General features: G+C 43.6%; 1 protein-coding gene across 3 annotated transcripts in view; it reads right to left on the bottom strand.

Moving 5' to 3' along the window:
* The window catches only part of CLCN2 (chloride voltage-gated channel 2), a 1173779-nt gene that overhangs the window by 608557 nt on the left and 542273 nt on the right, over positions 1-22949 (bottom strand). For all 3 annotated transcript variants that reach the window (XM_069618787.1, XM_069618789.1, XM_069618788.1), the window contains exon 4: positions 2435-2563. In XM_069618787.1, the coding sequence (XP_069474888.1) occupies positions 2435-2563 (129 nt within the window). The remainder of the gene's footprint in view (positions 1-2434; positions 2564-22949) is intronic.

Below are 22949 nucleotides of genomic sequence, written 5' to 3'. Positions count from 1 at the left end.
CAACATCCTGACGTTGCGGCACAGCCAATCAGGTTGATAACGTAGACGATAACAACTGGTAGTACTTTTCATTTTCGTAAACCAGCATGGCTCGGAATACCTTGCACCTTCTTGCTTTAGAACCTGTGCTCTTCCCTGTTGGTGACAGCGCTCCCCCTTCCGCCTCCATCCCTAATCCTCTTGGGTCCTCCATTGACCCACGAACAAAGCAGCAAGAATCAAAGGAGAAGGTAAACTCTGAACCTCATTGCCACTAGACATCAGCCGGGACTCCCAGGAATGTACTGCACTCCATCTCAATGCAACATAGCAGCTCTCTCCGGGGTACGGCCAGCCACCCACATACATCTGCAATAATCTCACTACTCGACCTCACATCAGCACTGCCACTAGAATGCAGCTTAGTCCCATGAAAAACATTCAGTCCAGCTGGGCACATAATCAGTCTCCTTGACAGCCTATCACAGCACCCATCCGCTAGCCAGATCTCCATGGATCACTAGCACGGTTTTGGCAGCCCCCATCTACTGTCATACTAGCTAAAATCCTCTTTCAAGTCTCATAACTCGGATCTCCAAGGGTGTTCACCTACAGTGCTTTGAGGCCATACCAATGGCATTAGGTGCTAGGCAAATGCTATATAACATAACGTTTATTTATTTAATTGTATTTATTTAATTGCTAATTTTTAACACACTTAATACCAGCCAGTGTTAATACCAGCCAGTGTTTTCTAAGCGCAGGATCAGGAATCAAACCTGCGCTGCAGCGCATTGTCTTGCTTCCAAGACAAACACGTTGCCTCTGAGCTAACATAACATTGCTACAAATGGCAAATGGAATGGGAAAGTGACATCTTCCTATTTTAATGGTGGGCAAGTTGGAATATGTATTTTAGCGCTGCAAATAAATATGTTTGCAGAATGAAAAACCAACCAAGCACCGGAGGGGCGAGGAGGATTTGTCCTGGGTTCTAATATCAGTTGAAGACTATGCGGCAGGGCCTGAAGGTTCTTCATCCCTCGTCATCAGTCCTTGCCTTTCTCAGCACATGTACTTGGGTTGCAGGCCGTTAATAAACGGTAAAGCCTGCAGCGGCAAGCCAAAACACAACTTTCAGAAATGGACCACCGTAGACCTTACTCGCTGTACACAATGAAGGATCAACAAGGGCCCGCAGCAGAGGATTAGGGGGCCTTTCCAGATACATTAAAGCAGAGTGAGGATTCAGAGGAAGCGGAAGGAATGTGGTGATATTGTCCATGGACAATACAAAAATAAAATAAAAAAAGAATGAAGGCAATCTAAAGAACAACGTAACGATCCAAGCAGGCACCTAGCTATTCTGGGACCAAGCGAAGCAGCGATGGGCCTACAGAGCATGGCTGCAACTAGCACAATATATAAAATAATATTAAATTAACAATCCGAAATTTCAGAATCCATCTTTATTAGGATGCCAAGGTGAAGGCACAGTGTGGGGTTCACTAAAGTATACTCAAATAAGCATTTTAACTGGGATTTTAGGCAATACGTTGGCTACCACCAGTCATAGCCAACAAGGGCTCATCCGCTTCCACAGGTGCCCAGGAAACTCTGTCTGTTCTAGGGTTGCCCATATTTCCAGTGACAGAAAGGGGACCCCCTACTTCCACAAGTGCTAGGAGTGCCCCTGCATTTAGTGAAACCCAGATGAACCCCTACTTCCACCAGTTCTATGATTTCCCTGCTTCAAGTGTCCCCCAGAGAGCTCCCTCCTTCAGCCATTTCTAGGTGGTGTCCTACTTCTTATGACAACTAGAGGGCTCCCTGCTTCTGCCATGCCTAGCAGTGGCTTTGCTTCTAGTATCACCAAGAGGACTCGCTGCTTCAATAATTTCTAGGAGGTGTCTTAAGTCTAATGACACCCAGAGAGCTCCCTACTTCTACCCTTCTAGGGGTGGCCCTGCTTTTAGTTACCCAGAGGGCTCCCTGCTTCAGCAATTTCTAGGAGATCACCTACTTCTAATGACAGCTAGAGAGCGCCCTGATTCAATCATTTCTAGGTGTGGCCCTGCTTCTAGCGCCACCCAGAGGATTCCCTACTTCAACAGTTTCTAGGAGGTGTCCTACTTCTAATGACACCCAGAGGGCTCCCTGCTTCTACAAGCTCCAAATGTGCCCCTGGTTTCAGTGCTATAAAGATGGCACCCTGTGCCTCCTGCTTCTAGTGACACCCAGGGGACTCAATACTTCTACTATTTCTAGGGGTGACTCCCAGCTTTTACTGGCACAGAGGACTTCCTGCTTCCAATAGAAATCAGTGTTACTCTGCGTCTGACCCCAGTGCTAATAGCTCTGGAGGCAACCTGTGCTTCAAGACTGCTGTTGACAACCATAGGTCAATCTACCTCTACAGTCCTCGAGTCGACCACCTGCCTCTACAGCCACCTACCGACAGCCTGAGGAGCCAGGATCTGTGTGAACCCTGCTGAGAAGGTGATGAGAACCACTGGGTAGGTGACCCACGCCATGTACTGCAGGAAGATGTTGGCGTCCAAGCCCCTGTACATCCACTTCTGGGCTGTAGGGAAAGCAAACATGGGAGAAGTGTTAGTGCTTAAACAGATAATGACATCACTGATAACGCCAGAGCTTGTCTACCTCATGTCAGGGTCCTACCATACGTTTGCATAAAGCTTTCCTGCACAACACTCAGATCACTATGTAAACTATTAATTTTAATACCAAGAACAGAAATTACTGGGCATAATACGAAACAGCTGTACTTAGGAGGTGATGTGCCATAAATGGATTTGTGATATATATATATATATATATATATATATTAGCAGGTATACCCGTGCTTCGCATGGTAAGTCCTAGTTTGAAGTTTGTTTAATGAACTGTACCAATGCTTTTTGTAGACAATATTAGAAAAAATGAACTGTTGAAGTTTTTATGAACTGCTGAATTTTAGGAACAATGAACATAGAACTATGGCAGAACTACGGCGTCAAGAGCCATATGGCAGGACTAAGCATTGCAGACTGCTTACAAAAAACGGAAAATAGAAAATACGTATTTTATACTTTTTCATTGTCTACATTATGGAACCTACCCACATGCCAAATATCCAGTTTGTAGCATGTTGGGAAGTATGCTAAACATTTCGAAACAGACACACACATACACACATTTCTTATATAGATATATATATACATATATATATATACATATTCACTAACAAAAAACATTGTGAAACAGACGTTATGGTTAAGTTGCGCTACTAAAAACCTATCCCCTTTACTGAAAAAAACTATTCTAAAGGAAGGTTCTGGTTACAGCGCCCTACTAAAAACCTATCAAATTCAGTGAAAAAAAAACATTGGTAAAGGGACGTTATGCTTCAGTTGCCCTAAGAACAAACTAGCAAATTCAGTGCAAAAACCTTTGTTACAGGGACGTTACAGTTACTTTGCACTAACAACAACCTATCCATACTACGGTTACAAGTAAAACCGAAAACCCCCAGAAATTCACCAGTTATGGTAAGCTAAGCAACCATAACTCACACCACCACTCTGCACTGCTAAGACTAACAGCCATGACATCAAAGATGACATCACAAATGTCATTGATGACATCACTGATGACATCACATGTGCATTTACCTTTCATAAAAAGCCTCCATGGATCTCGCTGAATACTTATCTTCCTGCTCCACGTAATGAAGCTGCGTTTCTTGTTGTTGTAAGCATTCTTGTATTTCAGAATGTATTCATCTCCGTGAATGCTAGTCCTACGGCTAATATCCGTACTGCATGTGACGAGAACTGAAATTGTGGCACTGTGGAAAACACTGTAGTGGAATCGGGTAGAAAGGGCTTGCTGTAGAAAGAGGTTTTTTTTACGTGTTGTAGTGGGTTTTGAAGAGTTTAAGTGCACAACAACTACTACAAAAAATCTTTGTGTACTTCCAAGAAGGGCAGCAAGGCAATTTGGATAGGGCGTGAAGAATTTGCAATGGCAGGAATAGTAAAATGAATGCTATTTGTGGGAAAAACTCTTTGTGCTGTGAAACATCATATTCCCATTTTTGAAGTATGGCATTGGAACATAAAAAGGCACAAATATACTTCTTCACAATATACCGCGATTTCTACATTTCCGGACCAAATTACAAATAACGGAGCCACATCAGTGTCTGTCTAATACAATAAAAATGTATACAAGAGACCGGAAACAGACGCATGACCTGGGCAATTGCCTCCTTCATCGCAAACGGCACTGAAATTCATGTAACATGTTGTGCAATTTTCCCTCCACAATAATGTCGGCATGATCGCGCGTCACCAAAGTCTCACACAGACAAACCAAAATCAGTCACTTCATTGTAGGTACTCCATAGCAGTACAAATCCACATGATAGAATCCAAAATGAACAGCCACTCCACAGTGTTTTCCATTCACTTTCAATACATGTATTTAGAACTCCCCCTAAAACTGTACACTGTGGCTTGTGAAACACAGCCATAACCACACCCTCTGCATTTCTGTGGACAAATACACTGTGTGCCACAGTCTGTGCGTACAAACCACACTGAGAAAACTTATTGACCAATCCTGTAGCCTCCACAGGCCCATTTCTATGTCCGCCATCTGCAAAAGGGGCGCATGTGACACGTGCAACCCTGCAACTATCGCGATGTCCGCAGACTTTGTGCTGTGCGCCCGCGGTAGTGGGGGAATACATTTCAACCAGGGTAGGGGACTTAGTAGTGGCTGAAAAGAGCCTTTATTTTTTTAAAGGTGCTTCCATAGAAACATCTTTTTTGTGGTTTTTATAAGTATTTTTGTGTTTTGTAGTGCAGCTCACATTCTTAAAATAGGGTCTTCAGTGCAGCCTGTAGATTGTAAAACAAAATATCATTGTCACTGGTTGACAAAGAAATGCCAGTTGCTTTGAAAAGGTGTATATATCGAGAACCAATGTTGTCATTTTCACAGGAGAACATCCCAGCAACACTCAAAAAGACACACATGCTTCTGTTGATGAGACCCCTTCCGACCTCTGGCTGGCGACAACAATCATTGGAATAGTCCCATACTACTCTTGGTGATATACATGAGAAAATCACCTTGGCAGTGGGAAAAATGCACTTCACTGCTTTCATTAACTTCTTCAGTTCAGTTGATGGTACACACGGGAACAATATCTACAAAAAGAAGTTTAAACGTTTTTTCCTAAAAAAGGAAACAAGTGCCACCACTTACATGGGTATCCTGTCTGACACATACATTTTTTAGACAAGTAGATATCAATTTTATTAATCATACAAAATTCATTTTAAGAAAAAAATTCATCGTAAAAATGATCATATCACCTAAAACAAACAATCAATTTCTAAAAACACACAAGTAGTTCAACTTCAATTGGTTCGGATTACAAATTTGATCTATTGGACAACCCGTATGACCCAATCACACTGAGTCCCCTCACTTCAAAGTAGTCTTTTGGCTAATTCAGTTCTTAGTTTCCCAAAAACCCAACTTGCACAAGTTTCTGTCCCATAATCACATCTATGTAGGACATTCTTCAGGGGTGTGTGTCTTGTGTAGATCTTATTCGAGATGAAACCACATTTCCAAAGTTCTATCTTCTTGTTAAAAGTCTGTATACCCTCTCTGACCCGGGGGTTCTTTATCCCAGAATCTTCTTCTCAACCTCAATTGGTTAAATTAAAGCAAAAGTCCCATTCGTTGAGGACGTCATGCTTGTGTTCCTGTAACTTCATATGGTTCTAATTATGTCATCCGGCTTGTACAGAACTCGAGCGGCAAGCATCGAGATGCTTGCCGCTCGAGTTCTGTACAAGCCGATGCGAAGCTAAGAGCAGGACACTAGGATATGATCGAGCCTTCTTGTTGGAATTAAGGGAAAGAACCTTCAGAACGCTGTTGGAGGCGCACTGGTATATATACCTGGAAGGGTAAAGGAAGTTTTCTGAGCAAACTGATGGAGTGATCCCGGATGACATAATTAGAACCATATGAAGTTACAGGAACACAAGCATGACGTCCTCAACGAATGGGACTTTTGCTTTAATTTAACCAATTGAGATTGAGAAGAAGATTCTGGGATAAAGAACCCCCGGGTCAGAGAGGGTATACAGACTTTTAACAAGAAGATAGAACTTTGGAAATGTGGTTTCATCTCGAATAAGATCTACACAAGACACACACCCCTGAAGAATGTCCTACATAGATGTGATTATGGGACAGAAACTTGTGCAAGTTGGGTTTTTGGGAAACTAAGAACTGAATTAGCCAAAAGACTACTTTGAAGTGAGGGGACTCAGTGTGATTGGGTCATACGGGTTGTCCAATAGATCAAATTTGTAATCCGAACCAATTGAAGTTGAACTACTTGTGTGTTTTTAGAAATTGATTGTTTGTTTTAGGTGATATGATCATTTTTACGATGAATTTTTTTCTTAAAATGAATTTTGTATGATTAATAAAATTGATATCTACTTGTCTAAAAAATGTATGTGTCAGACAGGATACCCATGTAAGTGGTGGCACTTGTTTCCTTTTTTAGGAAAAAACGTTTAAACTTCTTTTTGTAGATATTAGATTTCACTCCACGGAGTAAGAAGTTTATTAATCCCCAAACTGTGGTTTTCCACTGTCTTGAGAATAGAACACACGGGAACAAGCCATGGAACCCAAATGCAACGCTCCATAGTGCACGACCACACCATATACAGTTGTGAAAGTGGCCACTCGTCGACATTCTGCAAGCAGACCGCCGAAACTGCACACATCGCCACAGCACCACAAAGCTTTTAATCCCTCCAAATCGAAATTGCCATAAAAGCCTTTTTTCGATGGCATACTGGAACAGATCTTCCACCAAGGCATCACCGACTATCAAAACAGTGCGTCTCTTCATCTCTGCCTGCCACCCTCACTACACAGAGTCATGAAAAAAAATGTTGCCGCCATTTCCTGTGACGCACACCGCAAGCACCTGATTGGACAATCCCCACAGTCCCATTTCTATTGGCCAGCATGGTGAGAAGCGCAGAATGTAGCATGTGCGCTTCCCCAAGTACCGCGAGGGCCGCGCCCCAGTAAAGCAGGAGCAGTCCTTCTCTTTCCACTATTTATTGTCCATCACTACCTCATTGGGTACTGTTAAATAGTCACAAACGCATCCACCAATGGCATCCAAGATATTAGCATCTAACACGGTCACTTCTGTACAACACTGCATATGTACCATTGCACATTGAGCCTCCAAGTGTTGTGTCATTGGAAAGCACGTCCAGTAGAAAGTTCAGTAAAAGAATTGTGCATCAACATTCATCCATATGAGCACCCACAACCACAAAGTGGAGGTCTGAAAACTTTTTCTGCAGTATGTTTACAACTCCGTTATAAGTGCCTGTGTGCACGGTATCTGCCAGTGAGCGTCCATTATGTTCTTAAAAAGGTTACTGTTTTTTTCTCCCATCCACTATCATCAAGTGGCACTTCAATTGTATATGCTTGCAATGTTTCCATTTATCCGTATCACCCACTGTAATATCGAAACAGGAACTCTCTTCTTTCCTTCAGACAATACTACAAATGTGTTTCCCCACTAAAGCATCTTCTAAATAAATTGTAAAATATGACACCAAAACCAGCACTGAATGTATGTTACCAACCTAAAGCAACGTCCGAAAGGCTCACCGTCTCCAAAGCTGTGGATCGCTCTAGGCTAGGCTATTGCAACAGCCTTCTTCTAAATCTTCCTGCTTGTATGTTGAGAACCTCTCTAATTTCGCCCCCTCTTGAGAAAATCCCACAAACCTTGAGAAAACCATTTATATGTTGTTTTGCCAAATGTTGTGCAGATTCGTCAAATGACACCACATTTATATGTCTTTTCAATATTTTGTGACGCCCCCTCTAATTTTGCCCCCTCTTGACAGAATACCACAAAACGTTGCTAAACCATTCAGGATTAGGTCTAAAATAAGATTGCAAAATTACATGCAGTTTCATTGAGTGGCGCTAAAGTTATAAGCCATCCAAAAACTGCTTTTCCCCAACCCTGTAATGCATAAATAGGTACAGATGTCCTAGGACATCTAAAGTGTCCGCAGACACCACAGGACTGCCCCAGGACATCTGGAGTGTTCGCGGACGGTCGGCGGTGAAACAACCAGTTTTATGGCTTCTTATGGCCATATCCCATCCCATCCTCATTCCCCGCACCTCCCCAGAGATTGCTGAGTTTGACAAATGCAATGTTGCTTTATTTTAAATGTTTTCGCTGCGCGAATCCAACATGGCAGGCGTTTCGCGGAAAGCGAGGCATTTCACGTTTTCTCACCACCCAATCAGTGGCTGCGTGTCGATGTCCGCAGACCACGCAAAAGTCCACAAATTTTCTGGGCCAATCAGAACCCAGTCTGCGGACCGAACAGGGAAGTGAGTCAGCGGAACGGACATAGATATCACTAATTTCTTTGCCTTACATTTTGATCATTTAAAAAAAAAAAAACTACTGGATGGATTTACACCAAATTAACAGAAGCACACTTTCAGGACCAAGCCGCCGCTCCTGCCACACATTTGGTGAAAATCTGTCCAGCGGTTTGGGCTTTAGGCGTGAGCAAAGTTTTTCCCCATTATGTCTATGGGAAAAAAAGAAATTTTGGGACCTCCCTATAACTTTGCCCCTCCCTTGACCAAACCTCACCAAACTTTGCATTGGGCTATATACTTTAGTACACAAACTTTTGTGTTGTGGATATTTGATGGGTGTTTGATTCTATGGGTGTGTTATGCTGCAGTGGTTGTGGCCAGGGCCTAGAGTCTTGGGTGAAAGGCCTACGGCCTTCAGCCATGCACCCAAGACTCTAGGCTCTGGCCACAACCACTGCAGCATAACACACCTTTAATACCAAACATTTTGACTGTGGTATGTGGGTATGCTGCAGTGGTTGTGGCCAGGGCTTAGAGTCTTGGGTGCATGCCTACAGCCTACGGCCTTTGGCCATGCACCCAAGACTCTAGGCCCTGGCCACAACCACTGCAGCATAACACCTATAATAGCAAACATTTTGATTTTGGTATGTGGGCTGCTTATAGATGATATTAATTATAAGCAATGCTGTAGTAACAACCCCAAACCAACATCATACTAAACTAAAATAGCTAGTAGTGCATTAATTTTGTCCACAGACAGCTGCTATGACCACGGGCATGGCAAACACATCAAGGGCACCTGCCACCTAATAAACAAATACAATATTTTGACCCATCTCTTACTCCTCAACCCTCCCCAAGCACTCCTGCACACCAACACACTAATTACATGTTGCCTCTGTTTGCCGCCACGCTGTCGGCGGATCCAAGATGGCGGGAACATCGAAACAATGTGAAGCGCCTCACGGTTCACCCCAGCCAATGTCTGTGGACAAGACGCAAGCTGATCAATCAATCGGTGTCCTGTCCGCAGCGCGAACAGGGCAGTGTGTCCGAGGAGCAGACATAGATATCACATATATTTGCCTTACGTTTTGGCCATTTAAAACAAACTACTCGACGGATTTACACCAAATTAACAAAAGCACGCTTTTGAGACTAAGCTGCCTCTCCTGCTGCAAATTGGTCAGCGGTTTGAGCTGTAGCCGTGCACAAATATTTTTCCCATTATGTCTATGGGGAAAAAAAGAAATTTTGGGATCCCTATAACTTTGCCACCCCTGAACCAAATTCCGAGTGGGCCATATACTTTTTTTGCAAAGTTTGGTGAGGATTTGTCCAGGGGCGAGCGAAGTTATAAGCCGCCCAAAAGTTCTCTTCCTATGGGATTAGCAACGTGACCATAACTACACAGCCACTAACGTGGCTGTGTAATATATATTATAGGGCGGCGACTGTTGAGGTGAGTTGGGCTCCCATACAGATTTGGTCGAAATTCTAAAGACAACTAGGTACGCCGGGCCACCCCAGACTGTAAATATTGGGAATGATTTGTTGAAAAGTTGCGACCTAGTCCCATTGATATCCCCAGAGACAAAATATTTCAATTTCTTCTTCACCGCACACCCCAAACCGCTGGATGGATTTGAACCAGGTGCAAACAACTTGGGAACGAAGCATTGACTTGAGTCCTTTTTGTGGTTTGAGGTCATTCTGTCCAGTAGTTTAAAAAAATATTTGATGTAGAAGCCAGTGTCCCCTTGTCCAAAATAAATAACTATATCTCAGGTAAATTGCCAAGAAACCATGTGTTAATAAATTAAATGGCTGCAATCTTGTTTTTCTTGATACGAGAGATAGCTAAGGCTATAGCCGAGGATACTGAAAGAAATGCAGAAAAAAAGCCATTTGCTGGTCAAAAAACATGCAAATGCCATCAAGCTAGTGGTGGGGGGCCGGGGCAATAGGACACCAGATTAAATTTGGGAGTTGGACGGGGTCGAAGGACTGAGTTTGCAACACAGAGCTTTTCTGTAACCTCGGCTATAGCCACGAATAGCTGACATCTCAAAGCAAACTGCACCACAGAAATACTGTGAGTTGTGGAGGGAATGGGAGAGGTCAGGGAGGTAAGGAGTCCATCTGTGAAGTGGGGGCAAGCTGACACAGATGAGGGGGCACCTGGTATACCACGATGTGGCAACAGAGGTTGCAATCCTGGACAATGGTGCAGTTATTCTCCCCTGATTGTGGCTGTTTTTTAGGGCACAAGTAAAGGACACATGTGGTTGGACAGCATAACTTTTTTTCAGAGGGCGAATGCAACCCCTTGGTTTTTTGATGTTGGCAAGCTTGCTCACTTATTTGGCTACCAGGATTTTACTCAGGTTGTAATGTTCCAAGTGGAGACCACAAGACCACAAGCACTTGTCTCGTATTGGGATTTTGTTTTCCAGGGAATATTTCACTACAGATTGCTGGGTTTAAAAGGTGAGCACCTTTTATGCATTGCCAGCATATTTATTGGAACATTTCCTCTCTGAAGTAATTTTTCTGGTCTTCATTACTTTTTTTAAAATTCCATTGCCATTTCATCTTGCGCACTTACTTTTAAGGGGAAGGTCAATTGAACTACATTTGTATATTTCACTTTAAGATATACATTCACTTACTGTGCTTATATTCACGGGTGCCACCTTTTGATTTTCGCTAAGGGGTCAAAAGTACATGGGCATATGTTATTCTTGCAGCCAATCATTTTTTTGTCCATTTTCCGTGCTGCTAAAATGCAGTTAGTTGGGGTTGTGCGATGTGTCACAACAGTCACCATGAGACTGGGCATAAAACAATAAAATAAGGGTCTTGTAGCAGGCTGTTTAACCAAAGTGTGATCCTTCGCAAATAATTTAATATCACTGCTGATTGTCTAAATTAATTGGGAGTACACCAAGTCTGCCATCTTTATACATAACAATACCACTGTCAAAAGAGGTTGAAATCAGTCTTTGATTGATGAAAGTCTTTGAGAGATGGGTTGCAAGTGATTTAAAATATAGAGTGGGCACGGTCAAAGGATGCGACCACTAGACATGGCTGAAGGCCATAGCCAGTGGTCTGGTAGTGTTTTACAATTGACAGTGGGCCAGTCGCTCAGAAAAAGCTATGAAATAACAAAACCCTTGAAATTCACTGAATAAACTTTAGTTAATGATCAGTTAAGGTAAGAAATATATTGCAACAAAGTCCCTGAAATTGAACACAATGGCAAACGTAGGACTGGCTTAACTCTGCGCATTCCAGTTGCAAAACCGAAGAACACATATATATTTTAAGAGAAGGACTTCACAATGCCATACAAAATGGTATTATGTGGGCTATAGTATTATAGGGGTGATCAATGGGAACCCAGTGGGCAGGGCTGACGGCCATGTGCACTGGTTTGGTAGTGTTCAAAAATGGACACTGGACTCAGCCGAAGGCCATGGCTAGTGGTCTGGGAGTGATTTCAAAAATAAAGTGGGCATGGTCAGAGGCCGCACCCACTAGCCATGGCCAAATGCCATGGTGAATGGTCTGGTAGTATTCTAAAATGGACAGTGGCCATGGCCGAAGGCCATATACAGTGGCACAGAAAAAAACGAGGGTATTACAAAATCTTGGAAACGTAAGAAAAGCTCTTTAGTTGCAGGGACATAAAGTTAACGCAACAAAACCCCTGAAATTCAGCTAAAGCCACCTTTATGCCCCCTGTTGCGCAGCCTATGACCACAATGGTGACATCACAGTTTGCAGTGGCTCCTTATTGTGTTAATATATACAGTGGGCATGGCCAAACATCGTTACCACTGCCCATGACCGGTTAGTGCTGCAATGTAATCAATGATTCCAACATTGATGACATCAGTGATGTCATAGATGATGTAAATAGTAATGTCAACAGTGAGGTCATCATGAATGTCGACCGTGATGTCATCACTGTGGTCATATTGTGGTTACATCTATTTCAAAAAACAATTCTCACTATATGCGCCCCAGAGATGCCTAAGATCAGCAGACGCAGGCCTCCTGAATGTACCAAATGTTAAACGGGCATCTGGACGAGGCAGAGCTTTCCCGGTCAAGGCTGCTAAGTATTGGAACAAACTACCTGTTGCCCTGAGACAAGAAGGAAACTACCTTATTTCCAGGAAATCATTGAAAACGCTCCTCTTCCAATAACTCTTAAAGAATGATGGTATCCTCAGGATTCTGCTGGAAATTTACTCCAATTTTTGTGACTCTTAAATCACTGGTTCTCCACGCCCTGATGCCTGCAGGCTTACAGCGCGTTATAAGCGCATAGACATAGACATAATACCATCATGTATGACTTCACAGATGACATCTCTAATAACCTCATATATGACAACAGTGATTATTTAACTGATGAAATCAGGCATAAGATCACTCTAGGTACTTGCACATATTTAGACCACCGTTACGTTTCTACATATGTGATTTTAGCATTTTAGAATAGTTCATAACAATGAGTACATTGTGAGAAATAGTCAGCAGCTACATATACATTATATCACTACTTGTGAAGCTTTCGTTTGTAGTAGTTTGGTAAAAGATGATATCTGAGTTATAAGTATGCAGGAGTAAGAGGTAGAGGAGACCCACTGCCGCCTTGAGTCGTATCCCCACAACCCAGAGTGACATTAAAGGGAGTAGGAGAGCTAAATGGCAATAGAGGTCAAACTGAGTCCCACAGCAAGGGCAGAAGCAGGACGCAGCAGTGTCTTGGATAGGAGCATAGAGTCCAGCATAGAGACAGCCCCAGCTGTCCACGATCAGGGTCTGCGATTGAAGGACCATCCATAAACTGGAAGAAAACTGTGTCTGTGTGCAGGAGTTCTACTCTGGCCACTGGTGAATGGAGAGCTTATGTCACCAGTAATGTCATCAGGGATGTCATTATTGTGGTCATAGACTGCACAACAGTGGGCACAAAGTTAAGGTGGCTTTAGCTGAACTTCAGGGGTTTTGTTACGTTAAGTTCTCACCTTAACAACCCTGCAACTAACGTTTCCCTGAAAAAAACAAAAACAAAAAAACAACAAAAATAAAAAAAAAAAAAAATATATATATATATATATATATATATATATATATATATATATATATATATATATATAAATAAAAAGCTAGTGGCATGACATAGTTAAGGTTAAGTGTGATTATCTGTCAGGTTTAGTTTGAAAACTGCCCTTTTAAATAACTTTTTAACCCTTCCATGAAAACGTCTGAAACGCCACAGTACAATTTTGTAGGAGCCGCAATATTTTCATGGACTGCTTAATATTTTTAAATAATGTGTTTTATTTGCATTTTTAAGATGGGGTTTTCCCAGAGGAGGACAAAAAAATACAAAATATCGGCCCTTGTATCTGAAGATTGGCCACTTCGATTTTCAATGTTTTTGCTATGCCCCTAGATCTCAACTGGTAATAATGCATCCGGAAAGAATTTTGAAAATAGAGCAGGCCAATTATGAGATATAAATGTTTCAAGATTCATCAAATTATCACAAATGCGCAGAATGAATGTGTATCTTTCATGCAAACTGTACATGTACGTGAAGATGTAAAGCTCGTACATGTATGCTGCTATACTTATGTAAATTGACATCAAAATCAAGAGTGAAGGCATGACAATCAGTTTTCAAATGTATACAAGATGTGTAGGAGAAGCAAATTGGCTACATACAGTGGAAATTAACAGGTTAAGGGAGAAGCAACTGGTACATACCTCTATAATTACTGCATGCCACTTCAAATGCAACCCTAAAAAGTATAACTGCAAGCACTCACTCCATGCCACTCCAAATTACATTCCACTCCAAATTCAACAACAAAACGTCAACTAGAAACACTCAATCCATATCATAGCAAATCTAACCCGAACACTTTCTTTAAATATTAGGAAAGTTACATCAATCTAATAGCTAAAGTGAGGGTTAAGATTGGATTTCTAGTGGTACGGAATGAGTGTTTGTAATTGTAGTTGTGCTGCTGAATTTGTAGAGGTATGTAGAGGTATTGCGTGTTTGTAGTTATACTTTTATGGTTGCATTTGTAGCATTTTCACGCTGTCACATCAGTCCTATTTATGTTGCATGTAATTTGATCATGGTTTGCCCATGATGCACGCACTTGCAAGTTTGATTTTACCCATATCATTTTTGTACCTAATTATTCATTTGCAGGTGTCAAAGTTTGCTTACATAAATGCACATTTTCCTTCCAATTAAATATTAGTTATTGTTTTTCAGCACCACCCTCAAAGCAATCCCAGTTCTGAAACACCACCCTTCTATAATACAAATGAATGTCAGCCCAACCCCACTTATTTCTATTTCCCTCCATCTCCTAAAAGTCTAGCCAACCTAAAGAATTTTATTAGCAAAAGCAGTGTGACATATGAGCAGGTGGCATACATATTATGCAATACAGGGCAGATTAGGAGGCCTCTACTACGAGGATAGAGAAGTGCATGCTTGCATAGCCACAATCCTTTGCAAAATTACAGTGTGCTATTTTTTCATTTCAACATGAATGAACATATTCCTAAAATGGCTCACAGGACACGCATACATGTTCACTTCCATGTAACATCTTTTGAAGGTGCGACCTGCACTAAACAGCAATTTGTTATTCAATAGGAAAATCGGGTTCAATTGTGTGTCATGGTTTTTGCATGGTGTCTGCTTTATGTGGTGAGTCAGAGGCATTCACCAACCTTCATATGGGTAGAACGAGTTGTGGGCACTGGGGTATTCCGGCCAGTACCAGATATGTCAACCAGAGGGAGGATGAGGAGGGTATCCCGCCAGCTCCCCATCCTTATATAGGTGGAGTCATTTGGTCTCAAGAATCGCACCTGGAAACTATATTCCTCAGAATGCACCACAAGGGAGCAGACCGGGATACAGAAACAAACAGTGTGGTGCTTGCTGACCATGTGCTCCAGTACCCATACCGCTGCAGGAGATGCTAAACCCAGTCGGAGAGATCACAAACCCCAGCAAGCTGGTAGGCACAAAGTAAGGCAGAAAGCTGTGCAGCTGCTGAGAAGCAGGGAGGGATTTCCATAATGGAACTGCACACCGTAGATGCCTTAGAAACCTTGAAGCCCCGCACGTGGGTTAATGGGAACAATTAAGTAATTGGCTAATATCAAGGTGCGACTGATAACTTAACAAGTGGGGGGCAAGTATCAGAGAGGCTGGCCAATCCCAAAGGAGAGAACACAGTGTACTGGGGAATAGCCATTCAGAGTCTGCCTTACAAAATACCTCAACATCCTCATGAATATAAAAGATCCTGGGATGGTTCATTAGATGTACCTGCTGATGCGCCCCTGATACAGGAGGAGACTGTTGGAGAGAAGAAGTCTGGAATATTTACTTTCTGGGGAAAGGCAGTATCAGCCTAGAAAGGCTGGGAGGACATGTGGATTGCCGTTAAGCCATGGAAGTCCAAAAGGAGGAAGGCTGACCAGAAGGATATATCAGCTCCTTACAAATCATTTGTGAAATGTGGAACACCCATTATAACCAATGTACAAAGGGACCTGTTGTGAATCCTGAAGTCAGGGTCCAGGAAAAAGCAGTTGTGAATCCTGAAGCCAAGGTCCAGGAAGGACCCGTCATGAATCCAGAAGCCAAGGTCAAGGAGGGATCTGCCATGAATCCTGAATCAAAGGTCAAAGAGTGACCAGTCATAAAACCTGAAGCCAAGGTCCAGGAAGGACCAGGAAGGACCTGTCATGAATCCTGAAGCCAAGGTCAAGGCAGGACCAGTCCTGAATCCTGAAGCCAAGGTCAAGGAGAGACCAGTCCTGAATCCTGAAGCCAAGGTCAAGGAAGGACCGGCCATGAATCTTGAAGCCAAGGTCAAGGAGGGACCTGCCATGAATCCTGAAGCCAATGTCAAGGGGGGGACCCATGGTGAAACCTAAAAACCAAGATCCAGAAGAGGGGTCAATTGAGAAGTCTGCATAAAATCTTGTTCCAGGAGGGGCCTGCTTAAAACCCTGAAATAACCAAGGGAAAAATGTGCTTTGTTGCATTAGGATAGGGATGGAGTCAAAAGAGTAGGTTTGTGAACTGTGTGCTGAAGCAGTCTTTGGAATTTTATGTTACTACCTCAGGGTAGCCAGGAAGCTACAGACTAAAAAGGTTAGGTTTGCGAATTTTCTGGCCAACCCTTTGGTGTTTTCTTAATTTAAATAAATGTTGTCCCTCGAGGGGCAAAGACTTATTAGAAAAGGTTTTGGACATTTAGGTTTTATCATGTGGGAATCATTTGTAGCACTAAGGGCTCAGCATTTAGTTTAGCCCATCCCGACACAGTCTTATTCAGAAGTTCCTCTCTAGTTGTAGAGTTCCCCTAGTAGCTGTTAGACATTTACTTAACACTAATCAATGAGTCAATTAAAATAAAGAAGCATTAAAGTTCAACACATTCCCTAGTTTGTCTGACTGGACTTCTCGGGTATTGCTGACAGAGAAATTATTTAGTTGGGATGGCTGTTCCCACTACTGAAATTACTAACCATGATTATACATGGTGTGACGAATCCTCGGATGTCATCACTTCTCCCCTAGGGAGAGCTCCCTCACATAAGAACAGGGAGGTGAGGCCATTACCCGATAGTCCCCCTGTGGGTGGTACTCAGTGGGTTGATCTCATGCAGAGGGAAGACCCCTATGGGTTAGTGATGACCTGGGGAGAACATGGTATTCCTTTTGCCCATCTTACCTTAATCAACCTTCCTCACCAACCCCCTACAACACCATCCCTAGGGTTCCTATCTGTTTCCTTAAAACCAGTAAGGTAGGAAGTACTGGTATGAGGAAGAGTGTGGGCTCCTCCCTTATGTACTGAGATGAGGAACAGACTGACTCACTGGGAGTCCTCAAGATCCATACTGAGATGAGGAAGAAGTGTGGAAGCAAGAAGAGCACGTCTATAAACAATACTGCACTGTCTAGTCTTGATAGACTTCCTGGCCAAGGAACAGCTGAACTAGAAGAGGGAAATTCATACATGGAGAGAGATCCCGCCCCGAGGAACCCGGGAGTTGCGGAGTCCGCGGTCAAGAGTCAAACTAAGCAACCATGGACGGCACACTTACCAGTCGGCAGAGACGTTCCAGCGAGCTCTGCCGTGGATGAGCCATGTCTGGAAGCAGGATGATGAAGTGCCAATGGATCGAGAGAGCTGGAGAGCGTGGTCCGCCTGGGACATGATGCCCAAAACCTGGACTGCTGACGAACCACCGCTGAGCTTGGGCGGAGGAGGAGATATCCGAACGAGGGCAAGAGACCAAGAAGTAACCGACAGACGGTGAGCAACCAGAGGAGGGTTGGAAAACCAGGAGGCTTGCTGGGAACCTTGTGCAACTATACCGTAGTGGGACACAGGTCTGGGGCCCACATCCAATAAGGAATGGTATCCAGAGTCGCCATCTTCGTAGCAGTCCCTGGCAGACTGGGAGATCAGGGCTGCCTAGAACACAAGCGAGAAAGAAACCAAAGGGGTATGGGACCCAAGAGGAAGAAACCAAAGGGGTCTGGGACCCAAGAGAAAGAAATCAATACCACAGGGGTCTGGGACCCAACAAAGAATATGTGGCAGGATAGTGAATCAGGTACAATTATGGAGAATGAAGAGGAGTCAAGAAGGGGTTGGGATCCACACCCAATAATTGTCTCCAAAACCATCATCATAGTCACAGTACCTGGAAGAATAGTGAACCCGGAGGCCTGTGAACACAGTGAGCATTGTGAGAAAGTATGGGGAAGTGTACGAAACCAGAAGGTGTCGCACTCGCTAATCCCTTGGGATCTGTCATCCAGGTGGCCAGGACATGCCCATCGCTTTTGGATCCAGTTCCTGGGGGTAGACCAGTGTGGCAAGATCACCTGGATGAGGGGTCTTCGGGGAGTGGGAGCGGGAGACCAGATGGTGAGACGCGGTATCCGCTTCCCTGTAACGCCTTTTCCCCATCCTACCAGGTAGGAAATTTAGGAGCGCAACCCCCTCACCACCCTTTCCCGACACAAACACTTTCACATGGACAGGTCAATGTGAGAAAAAACGGACTAACACCCGAGCCATATACCTGACATGTCCCAACACAAGGGTCAGGTAGAGTCAGGCAGTTACTGATAATTACACACATCTGACTTCCATCACACTTCCCACACACAGATAAAAAGGCAGAGCACGAAAGCACACTCTGAGAGCAAGGGAAAACACACAAGGAAGCAGCAGTTCCGAGATGGCAGTTTAATATGAGGGGAAAGACGGCAAGACCAGAGAGTGTTGCAAGGAGGGAAGTGCCCTTGACCTTTTATGAGAAAAAAACACTACTTTCACAAGCCTTCAAGAATAAGAAACATAAGACCTGGAATCAAACCTGAAGAAATGTGCTTTATGTGTCGGAGGTACCCAGGGCTCTCCCACGTCGATAACCAAGGTGGGGAGGAGCGTTTGCTGCCATGGTACTGTCCTTGGCTCCTACAACAAAGCAGCACCAGTAAAGTCAGTGCAGCCGGTGAGTCTGGGAGACTGATAGCGGACCAGTCTGTGTTAGAACCAAGGTTGCAAGGAGCAACATTGTATGAAGAAATCTGAAGAGAACAGTGTGTGAAGCATATGTGATGAGCGACGCAAATATAATTGAACATCCAAGGAGTGACTGAACTTTTGAAGCCAAGACAGATACCATATACAGAGTTGTGTGGCACCACGTGGGTGCTCATTCGAAGGTCTCTGTTAGGTATCCAACTGAGAGGTGGCAAATTTAAATTGTGAAATCGAAGTGGTCCTGCAACAGGCCAAGCTAAACTCTGTGCACATTTGAAAGTCTTCAATACCTAATACAAACTACAATTGGTCCGAGCCTGGCTGAGGGAGACTAATTGTGTAAGAGGAAGGATCTGAGCCCGGCTGCAGGGGATCAGAGGTGAATGATGAGTCACCCAAGAAATAATATTCTCTGAACATTGGAAAGGGGATCTGAGCCTGGAAGATGGGGATTCAAAGTAACGATTGAAATATAAAAAGGGATTGGAACCCGGCTGAGGGTGATCCATGATGAATCACCTGAATTGAGTACTTATAAGAGGGAAATAACTTTGTTTTTGTTTTTGATACATCAGGCCCTCCGAATCAAGAGACCTGGGCACAGAAGGCCCTGATGCTGGTAATGGAACTTTATCCTTGTGCCGAAGAAGCCAGAGTGTGTGCTTTGCTGGAGTAATTGTTTTGTCCCATGCTGAAAATGCGGGGAAAGTAGGCCAATGGCCAGAACATCCTGATGTATCATTTTTGTGAACATTTCATTCTTTTTCATGAACACTTCCCCACCCTATTTGTATTTAGAGGTAAGGATTGGCAATAGTTTTTTTTGGTATAGGCCCTTTTATTTTGATGAGACTTCACTAGGACTGCATTATTATTATTTGATGGTCATAGCTTGCTCCCATCTGTACATTTAGGATTAAATAGGCGTTTATCGCACCCTTTTTGAATTCAATAAACATCCTTGAACTGTGGTCACTTGTTTGATACCATGCCTTCCTTACACAAGGGAGAAGGGGAAGCATGAGGAAGGGAGAGCTTGAGAAATGCCAGGGTAAGGAAGAGACATACCCCCTGGTGTTTGTGGACATTATGAAAGTAGCCAAGAGGAGGAAGTCCTTCTCTTGGTATTGTGAAGAACTTGATAAAGACCAGGGGAAGAAAGCCACTTGTCCTAACATTGGAAAAACAACTGAGAAAACTGAGAAAGGTCGGGGTAGCGAGTCATCCCCCTTAACACTGAAGATACAAGACTGTTCTCTGTGCCTTATCGGAAACCTCAATCAAGGAACATTTTTGAGAATTGTGATTTGAATCCCTTAAGAAGAACATTTCATTTGCATCACCCAGAAGTTAACTTTCTGCTATCATCCAGGGGAACGAAGCATGCCTTCTCTTTGTCGGTCTCTTACTTCCATACCCTTACAATGGTTTTAATTTTAAACCATAAATTCTCGTCTATCCCTTGTTCATTTCACCTGTGTATTCACAACACCTAAATGTCTAGCCATGATGATTCATGGTTATCCAAACTGTTCAGGATCAGGGACAACCATGTATGTCCTTTGTACCAAAGACAGCAATATGTTGTGGTTATCCATTGTCTATTGCTGGATAAACCACTGTCAACCATGGTACCTTTGTTAATCCATGGTAAATCCATAGGCAATCATAGTTTGTCCATCAACATAAAAACAGGGAAAGGTCTATGAATACATATCTGCATTAGTGATGTGTCATTATGCCATCCTTTTGTACGTGTCTGACATGGTGATTTGTTGAAAAATGACCATTCTGTCTGTGCCTTAAATACAAATCATTGTCTTTGCAGACAATTTAATAGAATGAGTTCCAGGACGTGCCAGAACAGTATCTGGTTTGCTATACTTTTTTGTGCATAGTGTGTGCCTATTTTCTTGTAGGTATTTTGATGATTGTTATCACGTGTAATGGTGAACAATCGTTTGCTTCTGTGAGAAAGCAGAGGGTGTCTCACCCGCTAGTCCCCGGGGATCTCTCTCTCAGGTGGCCAGGGCAGGTCCATCGCCTTTGGATCCAGACCCTGGGGGTGGACCAGTGTAAGAGGAACACCTGGGTGATGGGCCTTCGGGGAGTGGGGGTTAGACAGCCGATGGTGAGACGCGGTATTCCCCTCTTTTATGTTCATCAACCTATCCTATTTTTTTAGGATTCTCCAAGGCCCCAACTCCCCCTCCCCCCTTTTTTACACAAACACTGGGCTGAGGAAGAGGGTGACAGAGTAACAAGACCAACAGTAGGGTGGACCAGACATCCTGGTTTTGCTCGGACTGTCCAAGAATGTTCCTTTCGGATCCCAGACCTAAGAGTTTTTCTTATTTAAAAACCCTGTCTCGGTTAGGAGAAAGGGAAGGTGAGAATTAACAGAAGCCCAAGCTGCCCCTGCAAGGGGAGATTAAATCATCACAGCACAATGCTGCTCAGCAGCGTAATTCAGGCAGACCTCTTCCATTTGGAGGTGGTTTTGAACCCCAAAACACACAGTAGTCATGGTAGCCACTATCAAAGTGTAGTCCTACTTGTATGCTGCCGGTAAGATAGTGCGGCGGTTTCAGCGCTGGCTGCTGCGATCTGTGTGTGATTTGCAGGTCGCAGGTTTGAATCCCAGCAAGGCCAACTCAGCCTTTCATTCTCCTGATGTCAATAAATGAATACCACCTTCATTTGGGTGATATTGTATGTAAATATGTATCATGTAAAGCGCTATATAATGAACGCATCATTATATAGGTGGCCTATCCAGAGTTTTAAAATAAAAAAACAGGTCACCCTAGGCAACATAGAAGCTAATCTGGAATCAGAAAAGCCATTTGGGCAACAGTGGAAACAATAGGGCAACAGGTTGTTAGAGAAACCTCAAGGCAGACACACTGTGTAATACAATGTGGAGACATGGACAAACGATTGTCAATCGAGAGGAGATGCTGTCAAAAGAAGCAGGACCAGAATAAGACCTGCGACTCAATTCCCCCCCACCCACCAATTAGTTTTTCCTTTTTCTATCATTGCTATCTTCAGCCAGGCTTATCTCCCCAATACCACGCCCCCACCCTCACCCCACCCCACACACATTTTTCCATGCTGCATGCACTCCCCCACCTTGGAAGCATTTTTAATAACCAACTGCAAACCCAGAGCTGTCAATCCTACTCATGACTCATGAAGAGAGGGAAATGGAAATGGAAAAAGCAGAGTGAAGCGAGAAGAGGGAGGGGAGCAGGGCAGAACGGCTGCTCCAGACATGAAAAAGAGGAAACGCACACTTATTAAAGGGAAAGAAATCTGAAATTGAGCGTGAAATGGACTGAGAACACCCAGTGCAGACCTGGACACTTGTGTGATGCGAGAAGAGATTCATTTGGACAGTTGGATGACTCACCATGGGAAGGAAGGGGGAAGAGAGGAGTGAACGGAAACCAGGAGTGGGGTCTTTTTGGGAGACATGGAAGAGAGTCAGAATGCAAGGGGAAGATTGCCTGAGTAAAGAAGGGAGGAGAAGGGGGAATGAAAGAAGGTGAGGAAGGAAAGGGAGGAAGGGAAAAGGAGGGGAATTAGTAAGTGGAAGGGGAGAAAGGAAACATACAGGAAGGAAGAAAAGGATGGAGAGGAAGTAAGGGAAGTCAGGCAACAGAGGTAGGAGGAATGAACAGAGGAAGACGAGGATGAATCATGGAAAGGAGGGAGAGGAAGGAACAAAAGGGGGAATGAAGGAGATGAAGGATAGGAAAGAGAGGAAGGAAGGGGGAAGAAAGGGGAAGTAGCGAGTGGAAGAGGAGTGTTAGGAAACACTCGATACAGCAAGGTGCCTCA

Source organism: Ambystoma mexicanum, chromosome 10 (assembly GCF_040938575.1).
Source record: "Ambystoma mexicanum isolate Mex_15411 chromosome 10, UKY_AmexF1_1, whole genome shotgun sequence".
In the NCBI taxonomy this organism is placed as follows: Eukaryota; Metazoa; Chordata; class Amphibia; order Caudata; family Ambystomatidae; genus Ambystoma; species Ambystoma mexicanum.
This window is presented reverse-complemented; position numbering and strand designations above follow the sequence as displayed.